Here is a 16,435-nt window from a genome sequence, read left to right as displayed (position 1 = left end):
GCTATATACGGGCTTGCGATCATGGAAATATCTGTCCTTGGTGTGCTCCTCTTAATTCGATGTTCCGTGCTTTTGTCTAAAACATTTTCATAAATTAAAAACTGTAAATTTCGAGCACTGAGCATGAGAAAACTCTTGGAATATATATATATGTATAATTTTCTATATATATTTTGTATATATTACTACTTGTCTGTGTGTCACTTTTTTCTTTTCTTGTGTCTTCCTACTTTATCGGCCAATTCTCGCTCCTTTTTTCTCTCTTGTAACAAAATAATTGATATTCTAAATTAAGATTTTTCTATTAAACAACTAAAAAAAAGTCTTTTGTTTTTCACCGTGAATAAAATAAAGGATGATTTTTCATAGCTTGGACAATTACAATTACAATTTTCATTATCTACACGCCTTTAATTTAATTAATTAATGTCAATTTGTGGTAAGACACTTAAAATTCTAAGAAAAATGGTAGATTTTGATTTAATTGTTTAATTTTTTTATTATGAAATAATTTATTCTCTTCCCCTTACTCGTAACCGCAGGATTCTCCTGCGAGCATAAGCGAGAATAGGCCGCCTCAGTTTATGATACTCTGTAACTAACTCCTTCACTTTCCGATTAGATGTGACTGTTCTATCTTTGGAGGAGAATGGGAGGTTGCGGGATCCGCCGGTGGGCGTACTCTCGTCGACGGCACGTACCTTTGTTAACAACGGAGCGACGACAGAGTTTGCTACACAGATACTCGGGACGACAGTCGGTAAAACCTACGCGAAACTGCTTAGCACGGGATCCCGGGTGTTCTACGACAGCTCGAGGCAGGCGAAAGACCCTTACCTGGTCTTTCCGACCATACCGGGGATAAGCCCGACGAGGAGCCAAGTGCAGTACCAGACCGCGGAACCGTTCACTCCGTCGTCCCAAGAGTCTCCGACGAACCTGCCTAGTTTGAACGAGATAAAGGAAGAACCGGCCACGACGCTTCAACCGAAGAACGTTATATCCGTGAGAAAAGAGTTTTCAGTCAAGAAGAACACCGAAGTGAAGCCGGCCAAAGTGAAACCGAACGGCAATCTGCCGACGGTGACGATCAAAAATGAATTCGCCCCGAGCGGTTACTCGGAGCAAGTAGACACCATCAAAGAGCCGAAAAAGTCGAGACTCGGCAAGGGACTTTTCAGAGGAGGTGTTCAAATCAAGAACGAGTTCCAAAAGTTTGACACGGTCACTTATGTCGGGTTCGCGGACTTCACCACGACTGTCGGTAACACGGTCATCATATTTATGCCCAAGACTGCGGCGGCTAATACTGGCCCGGTGACGTCGATCGCTGGCGCTGCCACTCTGCGGCCGGAAGACGCTTTACACCCGGTTGTGACCACTGTCAAAACGTTCATGTCTCATTCTCCAGCGATGGCGACGAAAACAGTAACCGGTCACAATTTGAACGTGCAGACCTCTCTCCCTACGGTTCAAGCCGACACTAGAGCCAGCAAAGCGTACAACCCCGTTTTCGTCACTGTCGAACAGTACCCGACGACCGAAGAAATCCCGACTTCTGAGCATACAACGGCTGAAGGTACGTCGGAATTCGTGACGGAACAGACGACGACGGAACAAGACGGTCACATTTTCGATAGTTCCGAACCGGACATGCCGATGGAAGAAGTGACTCCGACAGAAGCTCTCAAATTAGGATATACTTATACTACGACGAAAACAAGGGTGTTCATTCCTGGGGATGAGCCTTTAGGGCTTGCCAAATCTATAGCAGTCATCCAAGCGTCAGACTCCACAACGACTTATCTGACTTCCTTTTTGTTCGGTACGATCATAGAAGGGAGTTACACTCAGCTCACTCAAGTGGTCTCTAGTACGGCCACTCCGAAAGCAATAACCCCGACTCCTGTGCTGTCTAAGCCGACAATTACAGCCGCTGAGACTACAACTGAAGATGCCGACACGACGAGTACCACAGAAAATCCTCCTTCTACGACAGAACAGAACGATGATATTACCACCGAACAAAACGAAGAAAACAAGAATGATTCTGACTATATCACTAAATTAGTTCCAACGACTGTGCACAACACTTACACTTATTTCACAACTTTCTTCATCCCTAAAGGAGAAACGACGAGCACATCCGTCAAAACTAGAGAAGTCGTCTCTGATGAAATCCGTTACGTCACTACTGCAGTTCCTCAATACGAAAACACCACTCCTCCGGATCTAAATATATCTCCGACAGGAGTGACCGAATCGTATCAGACAACGACCCCGGAAGAGATCGGTTCGACTACAGAAGACACCCCGTCCGGCTCTACACCACAGCTCCCCACCGATATCACGACCAACGTCAATCCTGTCACTCAAGACTACGGCAATCCAGATACAACGACACTCGAACCGACGACCACTGAGAAAGAAGAAGAAGTGGATATTATAATAAGGACGTTATATACGACATACACTTATCTGACTACATTCTTCCAAGAGTCGACGACCAGCGTCAGGAGTAGGGAAGTCGTTGAAACCAATGTAGTCACTTCCACTTTAGACACGAATAATTTACCCGAAGCGACCGACCCTGCTGTAGCAGGATTGTTTAAATCGATAAAGCCTACGAATGTCGTTGAAAACCTTTCTTCGGACAAGTCTCCAGAAGTGCCCTCGCCCGTCGAAGAATACAAAACGTACACTTATTACACGACCGTTTTTGTTGACGGTGAAACATTGATAGAAAGCAGAACTGAAGTCGTGAAAGAAACAATAAATCCGACTTCGGTGAGCCAAGTACAGTATAAAACAGTTTTGACCGATGAAAACAACGTTGTACCCAAAGAATATCAAAACGCAGACGGATCTGATGAAGCTTTGGAAAACAAAAAAAAGCCGGCTTACGGAACGATATCAAGACCGGTATTCCACGGATCTCCTTCGTCTGAAGCACTAGTAGACCCTAAGTTGCAATCCAGTATCGACGACACTTATTCATATGATACGACGATGTCGAGAAACGACAGAGTAACGTCCACAAAGCCATTTGTCGGAAAACCGGGCGAAAGAGACCTTTTGTCGGCTAGAGAAGAATTGAAAAAAGAAACCATATCTGATTTCGAAGACAGCGAGTATGTGGAAACTATAGTAACCGATGTCACGAGCAGCAGCTCAGGCGGCAATCGTCGCAAATCATACGAAGAGTACGAATCGAATCCGAACGATCAAGTAAGTGCTGAGAGCAACACTGAAGAAATCGAACCGTCGTTCTCACCGACCGTGCTGCTTCAGACAAGCTACACTACATTCACATACTTCACAACAGTTTACAAAGGCACGTCTAGCGATGTGATCAGTCGGCTAGAGACTGTTACGAACTTAGTTACAGAAACTGTTAGACCCACAGAAGTAGAAACCAATTTAAGTCCGGAAGAAGCGACACTGCCCATAACTTATTTCACAACTTTTACTTATTGGACTACTCTCTACAAAGGAAAAAGCACGATGATCACAAGCAGAGAAGAAACCGTTTCCAATATTGTCACGCCCACTTTATCCTCATCCACTAGTCAATCGATTCTCTTAACAGAAACCCCATTGTTATTAGAAACCCCGTTATCCCAATCCGTGGAAATCATTCCGACTTCAGACGCTTCTCAGGAATCTGTTTCTCCCGTTTCAGCAGATCTACCCACCGTCTTCCCTGACCAGACATCGGAAGAGATCACCGCAACGCCAACCTCTTCAGAAGTAATATTAGAGCCGACAACATATTACACAACTTATACATATTTCACGACTTCTTATATCGGCAACGATACTGTTATAAATAGCCATTTAGAAACTGAAACGAACGTCGTCACACCGACAGCCTCTGATAGCCAGTCGTTACAAACATCCGAAGTGGAATCGTCCTCCACTGTCGATGCTGTTGAAGGAGAATCTACCACAACTCCCACTCCCAGCCTACAACCGACAGGATTGATTTCGACGATAAGAAGCACCGTGATCAACGAAGGATTGACGACCCTCCTCAATACAGACGTTTATGGAACTTACATTGACGGCTTGTACGCTCAAGTTCTCGAGAGTTCGTCTGAAGTTGTCACCCCAACAGCTTCGTCAGCGGCAAAACTTCAACCCACTGGAATAGTATCTTTAAATGAAGGCAAAATAGTCGATGCGGCTGGTATATCGACTACTCTCTTTACTACTAAAGCTATTGGAACGTATATAGACGACCTTTACGCTCAAGTGGTCGAAAGCACTTCTACTGTTGTAGTTGACGAAGAAAAGAAAACTGCTAATCTGGAAGCTCCGCCATCTACCACAATGATCGGGTCCAAGGTGTTTACAACAGGCCTCGTACGGCTCATCGAAGGGTCGGTTATCAAAGACAAAGACGTCACGACCTTTTACGAGTCTAGAGTCATCGGAACCATAATCGACGGAAGGTACGCTCAAATAATAGAAAGCACGTCGAGCTTCAAATCTGACCTTCCTCAGACTACGGCAGTTTCTCCGACTTCCACGGTTCCTCCCGGATCTGTCATTTCGCCCACGGTGACGTCCACGGCACCGGGACCGGCAGCGATAGAAAGTTCGTTGAACAACGAAAACGAAGACAAAGAGGCAGACGGAGGGGACGATGACGAAGACGGACATTTTAAATCAAGGTTGAGTTTTACATCGAAGAAAAAACAATTTACTCCTGTGATTCGCCCATTTTCATCGAGACCGAGGCCGACGTTCCTTCCCAAAAAGAAAACCGGCGACCCGGCCACAACAATTACGCGAACCTCTTTTACACCCACAGTGACTGCGACTCCGGCGTCAAAAACCGGTTTTGGATCGAGTAGAAACAGATTCGCACCTAGTAGAAAATCGTCGAGCGCGGAGTTTAGACCAACTACTTCGAGTTCTAGGAGATATTCTCGCCCGAGAAGCAGTTCTACTCCTACCTTTGGAGGTGGGCGTAGTAGATCTTCAACTAAAGTGCTACCGACTATTTCCTCTACTTCAGCCCGTAGAGGTGGATTCAACTACCGATCGACTGGAAGGCCGAACCTTCCCAATTTGTCCGCTAGCTCCTCTAGGTTTAGAATTAGACCTACTCAAGCCAACGGGAGGTTTTCCGGCTCTTCTACTTTAGCAGAAGACGTCAATATCAATGATATCACAGGAGCTGCAGCGGTTACAGAAGAAATTGAACAAAATACACATCCGGGTGACGAGGAAGCGGTGACGGCCGCCCCTACGACTTCGACGGAATCACCGAGACGAGCCAATAACCCATTGCTCAGGTTCAGAAGGCCCCCGATCCTTCAAAGGCCGAGTACGACCACCACAACTACGCCCAAGCCGTCCACCACGCCCAAACGGAGTTCGTTATTACGCCGCCCCGACAGCAGGGCCGGATCTTCATACAACGCACCGAAAACCCGACCAGTACCTAGTTTCACCAACAACAGGGTTAAACAAAGGCCAGCGGGCAACTTATTCCCGCCGAGAGGCCTGGCTAGAAAACAGCCTAAAGAAGAATTAGAAGAAAAAGAAGAAAACGAAGAAGATCAAATAGATGAAAGTGGAGACGACATTCAAGATAACGAATACGAAGGATCGGAAACGGCGGAACAGACTTCTTCGACGACGACCGAACCTCCGAGATCGAACAGAAGAAGATCAAAAGGTTTCAACCAAGTTCAAATCAGGCCGTTCACGAGACGTCCAAGGACGAAAAGACAAGCGTCGGAATACGGGAGCCGCGGGTACACTGCTAGGTACCGAAGGCCTTCTACAAGAACGACCTCCCCCGATTATTATTACGACGAAGTCGTTCAAGAACCGGTGAAACCTGCGACCAGAAGTTATTCGTCAAGATCACGGGGTCAGTCGAATTACCAACAGAACCAACAGAAGCTCCGCCCGTCGCCTACTTCCAGCACACCGCGACATCAATTCACTCTGAGGGAAAGGACGTCTCAAACGACAGCGAACCCGAGACTGAACAATTTCAGAAGGCCCACGTCATCGCCTAGGAGGAGAGTATCGTCCGAATTGACGACTGTGTCACCAAGACAGAAATCCTCGTCTCGGTCGAGAAATCCGACTACCGAAGCCACCACTTTCACAAGGGGTAGCAGTCGGAGATACAACTCTCAAAGAAAAACTACAAGGACTAACAGATATAGGGATAAAAACGATTTCGACCCTTACGTTACTCCAGCGTTTGACGGGACTATCACAGTGACGCATAAAATTCCGACAGAAGTCACCATTCCAGTTTTTAACGGTAAAAGTACAGAATACAAAAATGTGATAACTGCAAAGCCCAGCCTCGAGGTTCTGGGGCCATATCAATACACGAGCTCTTTCGGAAAAGACGGAAAATCCACCATCCAGCTCACAAGTGAAATCACTTCCACGCTACCTAATGGATTTATGGAAGTGACGAAATTTTTAGTTTACGAAACACCGACTACCAGTGTCACTTTTACCCCGACTACCTTGCGGGGTAGGAAAACGTCATTCTCTCACATTGTACCAAGCACGATATACGAAGTACGACCTGAGATCAGCACTGTCCAACCCGATCTAGGAAACGCTCCTCTAGCGAATCTACTACTATCGCAGTTGTTACTGGGAAATTTGGGCATGCCGAACACTGTTGTACAAACACCGGGAACACCGACGACGGAATTCAAGACCAAAACGACAACCTACGTCACAACGGTCACTTCCCACACATCCACGGTACTCCCTCTGACCTTCCGAGGTAAAGCTATAACCACAACTATTGTCGACAGTTCCACTCAAGTGATAACGGCTACTGAATATCTCACCGAGACGATCGTCGTGACGCCAACGGCCGTCGTCGCGCCGCAGATCACCAATCAGCTCAACACGCTTTTACTCCCGGCACTCCTTCAAGCTCAGCTTTTGGGAAATCAGCAAAAGCCTAAAAACAATCAGCAGGACTTTTTAAATACGAAAGTTCAAGACGACGACGACGACGACATCGAACAAAGGTACAGCAAAGATAAGGACGACGACCTGGAAGACGAAAGGCCGGTGAGGGAATCCGTCGAAGAGCCAGTGCAAAAATCGAGGAAAAAAGGTAAAATAAAAGCGCCGGATAAGCCGATCCCGACCAGCGTGGTGACTTTATACGTCTCTGGAAAGCACCCAGGTGAATTTACTACTCTTCTGTCAACTGTAGTTGGTGGAGACGAATCAAGTTCCTTGAGAAAGCGAGAAATAAGTCCGAAAGATCTTAAATACTACAAAATTGAAGCGTCGAAGTTGCCGCAACTGGGAAGTTCCTTCTCGGATGATCTGAGCAATTACGTAACGCCGGTCCTCGATGAAGTCGTCATAGAGAGTAGCGAAATAGAAACGCAGAGTCTGGAAAGCGTAATAGGCGACGTCAGTAAGTATTTATCCAGTTCGTACAAAGACGACCGAATCCAATACTCGACTACCGGTCATTTTTTATTGAAAGGCCTCGCTGAGTCTGCTCCGGATCAGCGGAAGGCCTCTTCAAGGAGCGACGCACCGTTGAGGAGAAAACGTCAAATTGAACAGGACCAACCAAAACGAAAATTAATAAGGATCAAAGTACCTATCGTGAGAGCGAAACCCGTCCGAGAAGAGGACGAAGACGATTACGATTCCACGACCGAGCAGGCGACCCGTCAATCACCGACTGAATATTTTTTCGAAGAACCCACTACAGAAAGGAATGTGAAAAGAGTAAGAGTGGCTAAGAAAAGAATTTCTGAAATGGTCGGTGGCGAAACTCCAAAAAGGAGAATTGTCGTCACGAGACGACGCCCGATTGACCCGATCGAAGTAGAGCCGACGGAATACATAAAAGAAACGGAGGAAAGCCCTCGGCCGCTTCACGAGACCATCCAACCGAAAAGGAGGAGGATATTAAAGACCAAAAAACGGCTTGTGACTCAAGATAGTGGATTTACCGAACCGACCCAAAGAAGGAGGATTACGATTACAAAAAAGCGACCGCTACAAACAGAAGACATACAGAGTTCACCCGTGTTGGACATGTCGACGCTATACAACTATCAATATTCCATACCTTCGGAAGAAGGGAAAGCGAGCGTCATGGTTTCTCAGGTGTTCATGAGCGGCCCGGACAGCGTCTACCTGGCGCCGAACATGGAAGACAAAATCAAAGAGATCTTAAACGAACCCTCATTCGAACTCGAAAGTGGTAAAACAGAAAATGAACGCGAATCGGCCAGTTCTCATGCCGGCCAACCGAAAATAGTGCGACCGGTGAAGCCGACGGTGATAAGGGGCGACACTCTGTACAGGGAAACGACGAAATATGTAGAAAGTGAGACAGAACACGCACCCACGACGCCGTTCGAAGAACAATACGTGCAGTCGACCCCACAGGACTCGGAACAAAGACCGACGACAGAGCCGAATGTCTTCGAAGAGAACGTGACCACGCAGCCGGATTCAGCCAACGGCACGGAAGATCGACAACCGGAATCCGATGTTGATACGAAAGAACGCAAGACAGAATCCGATGATAAGGAAGAACAACAGCCGGAATCTTATGATGCTACGGAAGAAGAGCCGGAAGAAGAAGAAGAGCCAGACACGTACGAAGAATACGAAGATTTCGAGCCGACGCAGACCCCTGAATCCAAAGACGAATACGAAGAAGAACAAGAGGCCGTTACAGAAAACCAAGAAGAAAAGTTCGAACTCGACCCGACTTTCGTCACGATTTTCCCGTATGACGACGTGACGGAAGACGTCACACAGACGGTCGTACCGACGACCGAATATGAGACTGTGACAAAGACACTGACAACTACCAGACTCAGGACTTACACTTACGTCGTCACGAGGGTGAGCGGAAGCGAACAAATAATAACCTCTTCGACCTCTGTCAAACCCGATGTGAAGACGGTGACAGTCACGGAAACCGTTCCCGTCACACCGACAGCCACAGGTGAGGGCATGTTTCAAACATCCTTTGAACTCAAATCATATTTATAAATATAATATATAAATATTTTGCTCTTCTGTAAATATAACGAGTTATACAACATCAAAAATGTACAGATTTCACTGTGTCCGTCTTTCTTTTTCTATCTATAACTTTTAATAAACTCTCAAGGGTGATAGGTCAAACTCAAACTACTCTTATCGATTTCTAAACTTAATTTTGTATATTCTACTCTCCTGTAAACAAACAAACCAAAACCGATAAAATTAATTAATTATTCTTTTATGTTCTGTTTAGATTACGGGAAAAAATGTATTCGTCAGCAGTGTGATAATGCTTGTTTAAATAAATATATAAACTTGGCTTGGTAACAAAGTAATTCTTTTAACAAACAGTTTAAACTTCATAAACAAGTCTGAATTATGTTCAAACATCTTCATTATTCAATCAGCCCAATCAAAAATTAATTTAATTGTTATTGCCTTAATTTATCGCTCAATAAACTTGTTAATCGTCTCATTCATAACAATTAATTTTTTAAGTGTTAAAAAGTTGTGGTTAAAGAAAATGGTTTGTAAATTTAATATCGCGAAAACGTACCTAGGCCTAATAAAATTTGGTCCCGTTTAAAATTATTTTTGCTCTTACCTCTAGCTATACTAAACCCGCATAGCGGTTTAACGTTGAGGGTCAATCTAACCGATCGTTTATTATTTAATTACACATTTATAGTGCAACTTCCCTATAACGGACACTATTGAGGAAGCAAATATTGTCCGCTATACGTCCGCTTTTGGTTTAAGAGTGAAAAACATGTTTAGTATTACAAGATTAAATTAAAACTAAAAAATGAATATTTACAACCCTTTTCCAATCAGTAATGCAATTTGGAATTACTGCTGGGGGGGGGGATTACATATAGATTATTTTTGAGCCAGTTATATCCTACAAAAAAAGATGCCTGAAAATATTATACAAAAAATATTCGGTTATACATCAAAATTATTATTTGAGGAAATAGGAGTTTACAGCATATATCAAATCTATATAAAAAATTTATTTATATTATTATGCAAGGAAAATGGTAAATTGTTTCAGAACAAATGTGTTACAAGATTAATTGTATGTAGAATCAAACTGCCGATGATTAAAAAAAATAAATTAGCCAAAATTAACCAAATTACCGAACAACTATTTGTTAAATAAACTATTCTCCAATCTATATGGCCTTCTGCAAAAGGTAAATTTAAGTATCTACAGAAAAATAATTAACAAATGACTTGAGAAATGAATTATAAACTGTTTCAATATGATTTAATTCATTTAACTTCTTAACTACTTATACATACACCTATAATATAATAGTATAACTAAAGTGTACAATAAAATAACAAATTCAAAATTCTGTATTAGATCAAACATTCAAATATGTAAATAGTTAAGTACAATCTTTATTTAAAATTTTTATTGACAATATTACAAAAATTAATAAAAATATGTGTACTCATTAGCCACACAACTCCATGCAAGGACTTAGCATAAGCCGTCTTGCATGGTACAAACTAACAACAAACATGTAATAAATTAAAAAATATAAATATGCCAATGTATTAAGACATTGTAAAAAATAATGGATAATAAATCAATCTTAATCCTAAACTTATTCTTAGAGGGCGACAATAGGTATTACAATATGGATATTTTCGAAACACTAAGTATTTTTGTCTTTCCTACGACCCGAGGGTTTTCAAATTCACCGAGCAAATTTGTGAAAAATTAATAACTTTTTTTCCCTGACAATGCTCATTTTTTAACATCATATTAACTAGAAGTGCTCTAGAGAAGATTTTAATGTAAAAAATGTAGGAAAACGTCGCGAATCAGAATTACTCCGCCCAAGAGAGGCGTCCGGTTTTTAGAGGTGTACGTTGAGGGAAGTTTCACTGTATTCATTATTACTTTATCGATTTTAGATAGAGAGTGACATACAGTTGGCGTTGAGCGAGCATAAAATTTTGTATTACAGTGAAACATAAAATTTCAGTTTAAAAACCCTGCTGTCGACTTTAAACAATTACATAGAGCGAAATTATTTTTAACGTTTTAAGGTTGAATGTGCATTTAGCATTCCGAATTCAGTTTACTTTTCTTAAGAGTATAAAATATTCTAATCGACTTTATGTGCTTTACCCAGCAAATACTGAGATCGGCAGAGGGCTGTACGTTGTTGAGCCACGATACAATTTGGCCACTAAAGTAATGAGCAATGGAGTGGAGGTGATCGTCGCTGGGGGTAAAAGCACGCTTCCTGGCTCTCCTCAGCTTAGGGTGATCCCATCTGGCCTGGCCAAGCCCATAACTCTAGCACCTAGCACGTTGACGGACCACATGATGATGCTGTTGCCTCAGGAGAGTCAAGTGAGTTTCGAATATTTTAATCCCTTTTCTCGGTTTTCAATTGTTTTTCTGTTTTTAGAAACCGCATAACGATTTCATAACGAAAACATACATGACGACGTACACTTACCTGACGACTTTTGCTCAAGAAGGATCCACGGTGGTTTCGAGCCGAGAAAAAGTCGTATCGAACGTTGTGACGGAGGAGGTCAATCCGAGCAAGACGAGGCCCGTCGACCACTTCACCCTTACCAGCAGCCCCGAGCTGATGACAGGAGTGTACCACACCACGTACACTTACTTGAACACGCTCGTGGACGGTGAACTTCCTCTGGTCGTGACGTCAAAGAAGACAGTGTCGAATACGGTCACCGAGCAGTCCAATTTTATCCAGCCTTCAGAATTGCCAGTTCAAGATACCAATACATACCTAAGCACAGGTAAATAATCAGTATTTAAATTATGAATCGTCGGTTAATTTTTTTTTGTTTTTAGTTGCCTATACGAAAACGTTGAGTGAAGGAGATGAGATGAAAGTCGTGAGTACTGAAGACGTCTTGACTCAAGTAGTCATCACTGAATCGGATTACTTACCTTCATCGTTGTCTGAAGAAATCCGACCTACTGCCATCACGACGGACGTGACCAAAACTTACTTCGCCACTTACACATATTTCAAGACGAAAGTTGAAGACGGTAAGACCATCGTCAACACGGAAGTGGCAACGTCTTCGGATATAGTTACCGAAACGTTCACGATACAGCCGAAGAAGACGTCGACGGAGGTCGCACAGACCCCAGAGACTAAAGTCCACGAAACTGGAGACCAGTCGGATTCTCAACCGATAAATCTTTTCGCCACGAAAACATACCTGACCACGTTCACCTACTTTACAACTCTGCTTCAAGACAACAAATCGCCCAGTATAGTAGTTAAATCGAGAACGAAAGTGCAACAGAACATTGTCACCGAAACTGTAGACAGCGGCCTTCTCGACACCGGTTATTTAGACCTGTTAAAAAGTTCGGTTAACGATAATCACGATTCTATAATTGCGACGGCTACTTTGAACAACGGTGACCAGATGGAAATTACGGCTATGACGTCCGACTTGATCCGAGAGACCGAATCGCCGAGTGTGGCGACGTCTTTTACCGAAGTGACGCCGAGTAACGTCATCACTGGCTCAACTATCATATTCTTCGACGAAGAAGACCAAATGGACAGCACGCCGAGTTTCGTCCAACCGTCTTTCACCGATTCGCACAAAGATCACAATCTTCAATCGAAAACTGCTACGCCCACGCTGTCAAAAACTGCTAAGCCTTCTCCGACTTCAGCCAGTCAGACATACAACACAAAAGTGACAGATTACGACAAGGACCAAGTGTCGATACCAGATATAGTAAACGGTCCAATAACGAGTGGAAGCTCCGGATCTGTTAACATATTTAACGGTTTCAACGCCCTCGGCCCTGTTATAAACGCGATGGCTGATTTGTTCCATTCGAATTTCAACGGAAAACAACCAAACGTGTCCGCTCCGAGACCGGTGGTCCATTTCGCACCTCACAACCCTTTTGAAACGCAGCAAAAAGAAATCGGCACCACCCCTAGATCGCCGGTTTACATCCCGGTGGGAGGAGTGTTCGACAGCGAACCCTCAGAGAGTCAACACTACGACGGTCACAACATTTACCCAGAAGTAAACCAGCGGACGAAACCTTTACGAGACAGACCCAACATCGAAGCCGCACTGCTCTCGGGCGGAATTCCCATAAGCCCTGGTCAAGTGATTACAACCAACAGCGATGTAATTATCGGAAAGCACGCCGTACACGGTCCTCGCCCCCCCGTCAAGCCCTTCGGAAAAGACAACGTTGAGGGTATGAAGCCGCCGCCGCCGCCACCTCCTCCCCAATCTTCGCCGCCGAAGCCCAACTGGCCCCCGAGAGATCAAGAAAGATACCCAAGCAGTCACGTACCTCACAGAGTACCTTCGAATCCCGAGATACCGAGGTTTCCACCGAAGAGAGACCATCACATTGGTGGAGGAACGATACTGGCTCCTCCTCCGCCCGTCAGAGATCACTACATCCCCTTGAGAGATCGAGTACCCCCTAAATTAAACGTGCCTCACAAAAATTATCCTGAAATAAAGGTCGACGTCCCGACTGACCCCGATTTCCCATACCCCATCGACTCTCAGAACGAACAGTCGCAAACTTTGGTCAATCTGTATCCAGGAAATAACAAACATCCTAAATTACCGCAAATAGTAAGTAATCTGCCTGGATTGAAATCTCAGGGAGAACAGAACGTTAACTACAACAATAAATTGAAACAGCCCCAGACCGATCACCAATATCTGAAATACAGACCCGTATTCAAAGTGCCTAAACCTTCATTTGAAAAACATGAGAACAAAGACGAACCGTCTCATTTTATAAATGTCAGCGTTTCACAGCAAGTGTATAAAGATGAAAAGCTTGAAGAAAACCAATTTAACCATCCGTTATTGGTGAACATACAACCGTCTCAAGTGGCCAATGTAGTCATTCCTCACGGAGTGTCGACAGCGTTGGTTTACAACGGGGAGCCCGAAAAACACAACCAGAAGGGTGAAATCTTCAACGAACCTTCACCCTACCCGGATGTGGAAGTAGGGATGGTCGGTGTCGCCGGCCTGAGCACTTCCAGCGAAAACAAACCGCCTCATGCCGCACACATACCCTCCAACGCGATACGGATGGACGTCCCTCTTTCTCCTCAAGGGATTGAGTCCGAAGTTTTCAAGGTTCCGACCAACGACAACAACAAAAGGCGGCCTGTCACCGGAAAAAGGCCAGCGGCGAACTTCATCCTGGAACACGCTACGGGCTTGGAATATATGACACCCCCTCCACCGCCGATTTCTGCATTGGTCAATTATCATTTGGGACACGATATCGAGGACCAAGATAGCGAATCCTCGGTCAACAGTGAATATCACACCGATGGGAGTGGCGAGAGGATTAACCAGCCACTCAAGTCGAAGCCTTTTTTCGACTATGACGGCGAACCAGCACCGCCGAAACCCGCGATACGACCCGATATCAACACGTCCGGCGCAAACGGAGTCAAGTATTCCGCAATTAACTCCAGACCGGTCGTCTTAGGTTTCGAAAACACCGAGAAACCTCCTCCGATCATTAAAGGGATACCCAACGTCAACACGTTCGGCGAGGACTCGCAGGCCACAGTCGCAGTGGGAAAACCTACAAATATGACACCAAAGGACGACATGGATCATATATTGATAGTCAGCGATAAAGTAGATGTCGTCGGCACTTCTCATAGCCCTTTTGATTTAAACAGAGACCAAACGGCTCCACAGAACCAACCCCAGCATCCTTCGGCAAAACCACCATTCGACAACACCGTTTACGCTATGAATATGGATGAGAAACTTCCTCTTCCGACTTATGAAACTCCCCCTCAACTTACAACATACGAAATCCCTCCGTCTTCGAAGGAAGAAGACAACACGGCGAGGCCGATCAACATGGAAATCGATCGAGACAGAAATTCTGCATACCAAAGCGATGCCGTTCTTGGTTTGACTCCGCCAGCGGCGACTCGATACCCGAACCACGACAAAACGACACATCGCCCGTCTCAGAGCAGCAGAAGGCCGTTTCCGCCTTTCAGGAAACGTCCGAATCCACCTCCCTACAAGTTCGAAAGGCCTCTGCCCACAATCGAATCCAGGCCCAAGAAACCGACGTTTTTAGAAACCGAGAGACCGCCGCTGCCTCCGGTGCCGACGGAAATTCTTTCACCTCCTAAACCGACGGACGATTTTGTTCGAAACGGAAACAAAAACAGGCAGACGACCGACAGAAACGACACCAAGCCGTCAGCGACGTCTCACGAAAGTATAAACCCCATTTTAGAAGGATCTCTCGTAGTTGAACCCCCTGCCAAACCAGAAGTGATCGCACCAGAGAGTAAAGTCGTTCTTAACAACAACTTCAAACCTGGAGGTCATCTGAATAAAAATAAACCGAAATATCCCGACTCCTCTCCGCTATCTACAAAATTTTACACACCGACATTGGCCTCGCAGGATAATACAAGACCATCAACTCAAAAACCTTTTCTTGTCGGATCGGAAACAGTCTTCCCAGAAGAATCGTTGCCAACATCGACTGAGTCGTTGAAACCGACGCTTGTCGTGGAGTCTGCCTCGCCCGTCTCGCCCACGACCTTCGACAGCAGTCCAGCGACTCAATTCGTTATTCCAGCCAGAGCGACTAAATTACACAACAGCATAATACCGTTCTTTATAAGAGACCGTCCAGCGGATAAGCATCCACTCGGCTCGAGTCCGGCTGGAAACGTCGGCAACAAGCCTACGACAAAAACATTCACTGTTCAGAATATAATAGTATCTCCCGTGGCGACAACTCACGTAGTCACTCATACGCAGACGTTAACCGTCACGACAACGGAATCTAAAATAATCCAGAGCAAAGGGCAAAAGCCGTCGACGCACACGTTGGTTGTCACTAAAACTTTGACGTCGACCCTACTCGATACCGTGACAGAAATCCATACTCTAGTAAAGCCCACGAGCATATTGTCGACAGTAACCACAACAATGCCGCAAGTAACGACTACAGTGTTTCCGACTATTACACCACCGCATCCCGAATCGACTAAAATAGTCCAAGAATCCGACTCGGTGACGGCGGGCACAAACGACAACGATTCGATTCTGGTCATCATGACGGACAAAGATTCACAATACGCCCCTGCTAAATACGACCCCGACGAGCCACCATTAGAAATCGAAGCGCCTGAAGAAGAAGAGGAAGTCAATCCGAACGTCCTTCTGGGCGGGTTTTTATCCCACCATTCTTCAGATAACGAGTGTAAACCGGACTGTAAAGCGACAAAGAACGAGAGGTGCCAAAAGATCAACAACATCATGAGATGCGTATGCAGGCCAGGTTTCGCAAGGATGTTCCCGGACAGGCCGTGTAAACGTGAGTCCAATCGCGCTTAAT

The 16,435-nt window shown here is 44.9% G+C and overlaps 1 protein-coding gene across 4 annotated transcripts in view; it reads left to right on the top strand.

The window, feature by feature from the left end:
• The window catches only part of LOC106664205 (mucin-17), a 143,978-nt gene that overhangs the window by 120,923 nt on the left and 6,620 nt on the right, over positions 1-16,435 (top strand). For all 4 annotated transcript variants that reach the window (XR_001340142.2, XM_024226547.1, XM_014389684.2 and 1 more), the window contains exons 3-6: positions 623-8,989; positions 11,181-11,404; positions 11,463-11,823; positions 11,879-16,414. Coding sequence is in view for 3 of the 4 variants with exons in the window: in XM_024226547.1 (XP_024082315.1) it covers positions 623-8,989; positions 11,181-11,404; positions 11,463-11,823; positions 11,879-16,414 (13,488 nt within the window). In the remaining variant the exon portion in view is untranslated. The remainder of the gene's footprint in view (positions 1-622; positions 8,990-11,180; positions 11,405-11,462; positions 11,824-11,878; positions 16,415-16,435) is intronic.

Source organism: Cimex lectularius, unplaced genomic scaffold (genome assembly GCF_000648675.2).
Source record: "Cimex lectularius strain Harlan isolate CLEC.00 unplaced genomic scaffold, Clec_2.1 scaffold50, whole genome shotgun sequence".
Taxonomy (NCBI): Eukaryota; Metazoa; Arthropoda; class Insecta; order Hemiptera; family Cimicidae; genus Cimex; species Cimex lectularius.
Note: the sequence above shows the minus strand (reverse complement) of the source record. Positions and strands in the feature narration are given on the sequence as shown.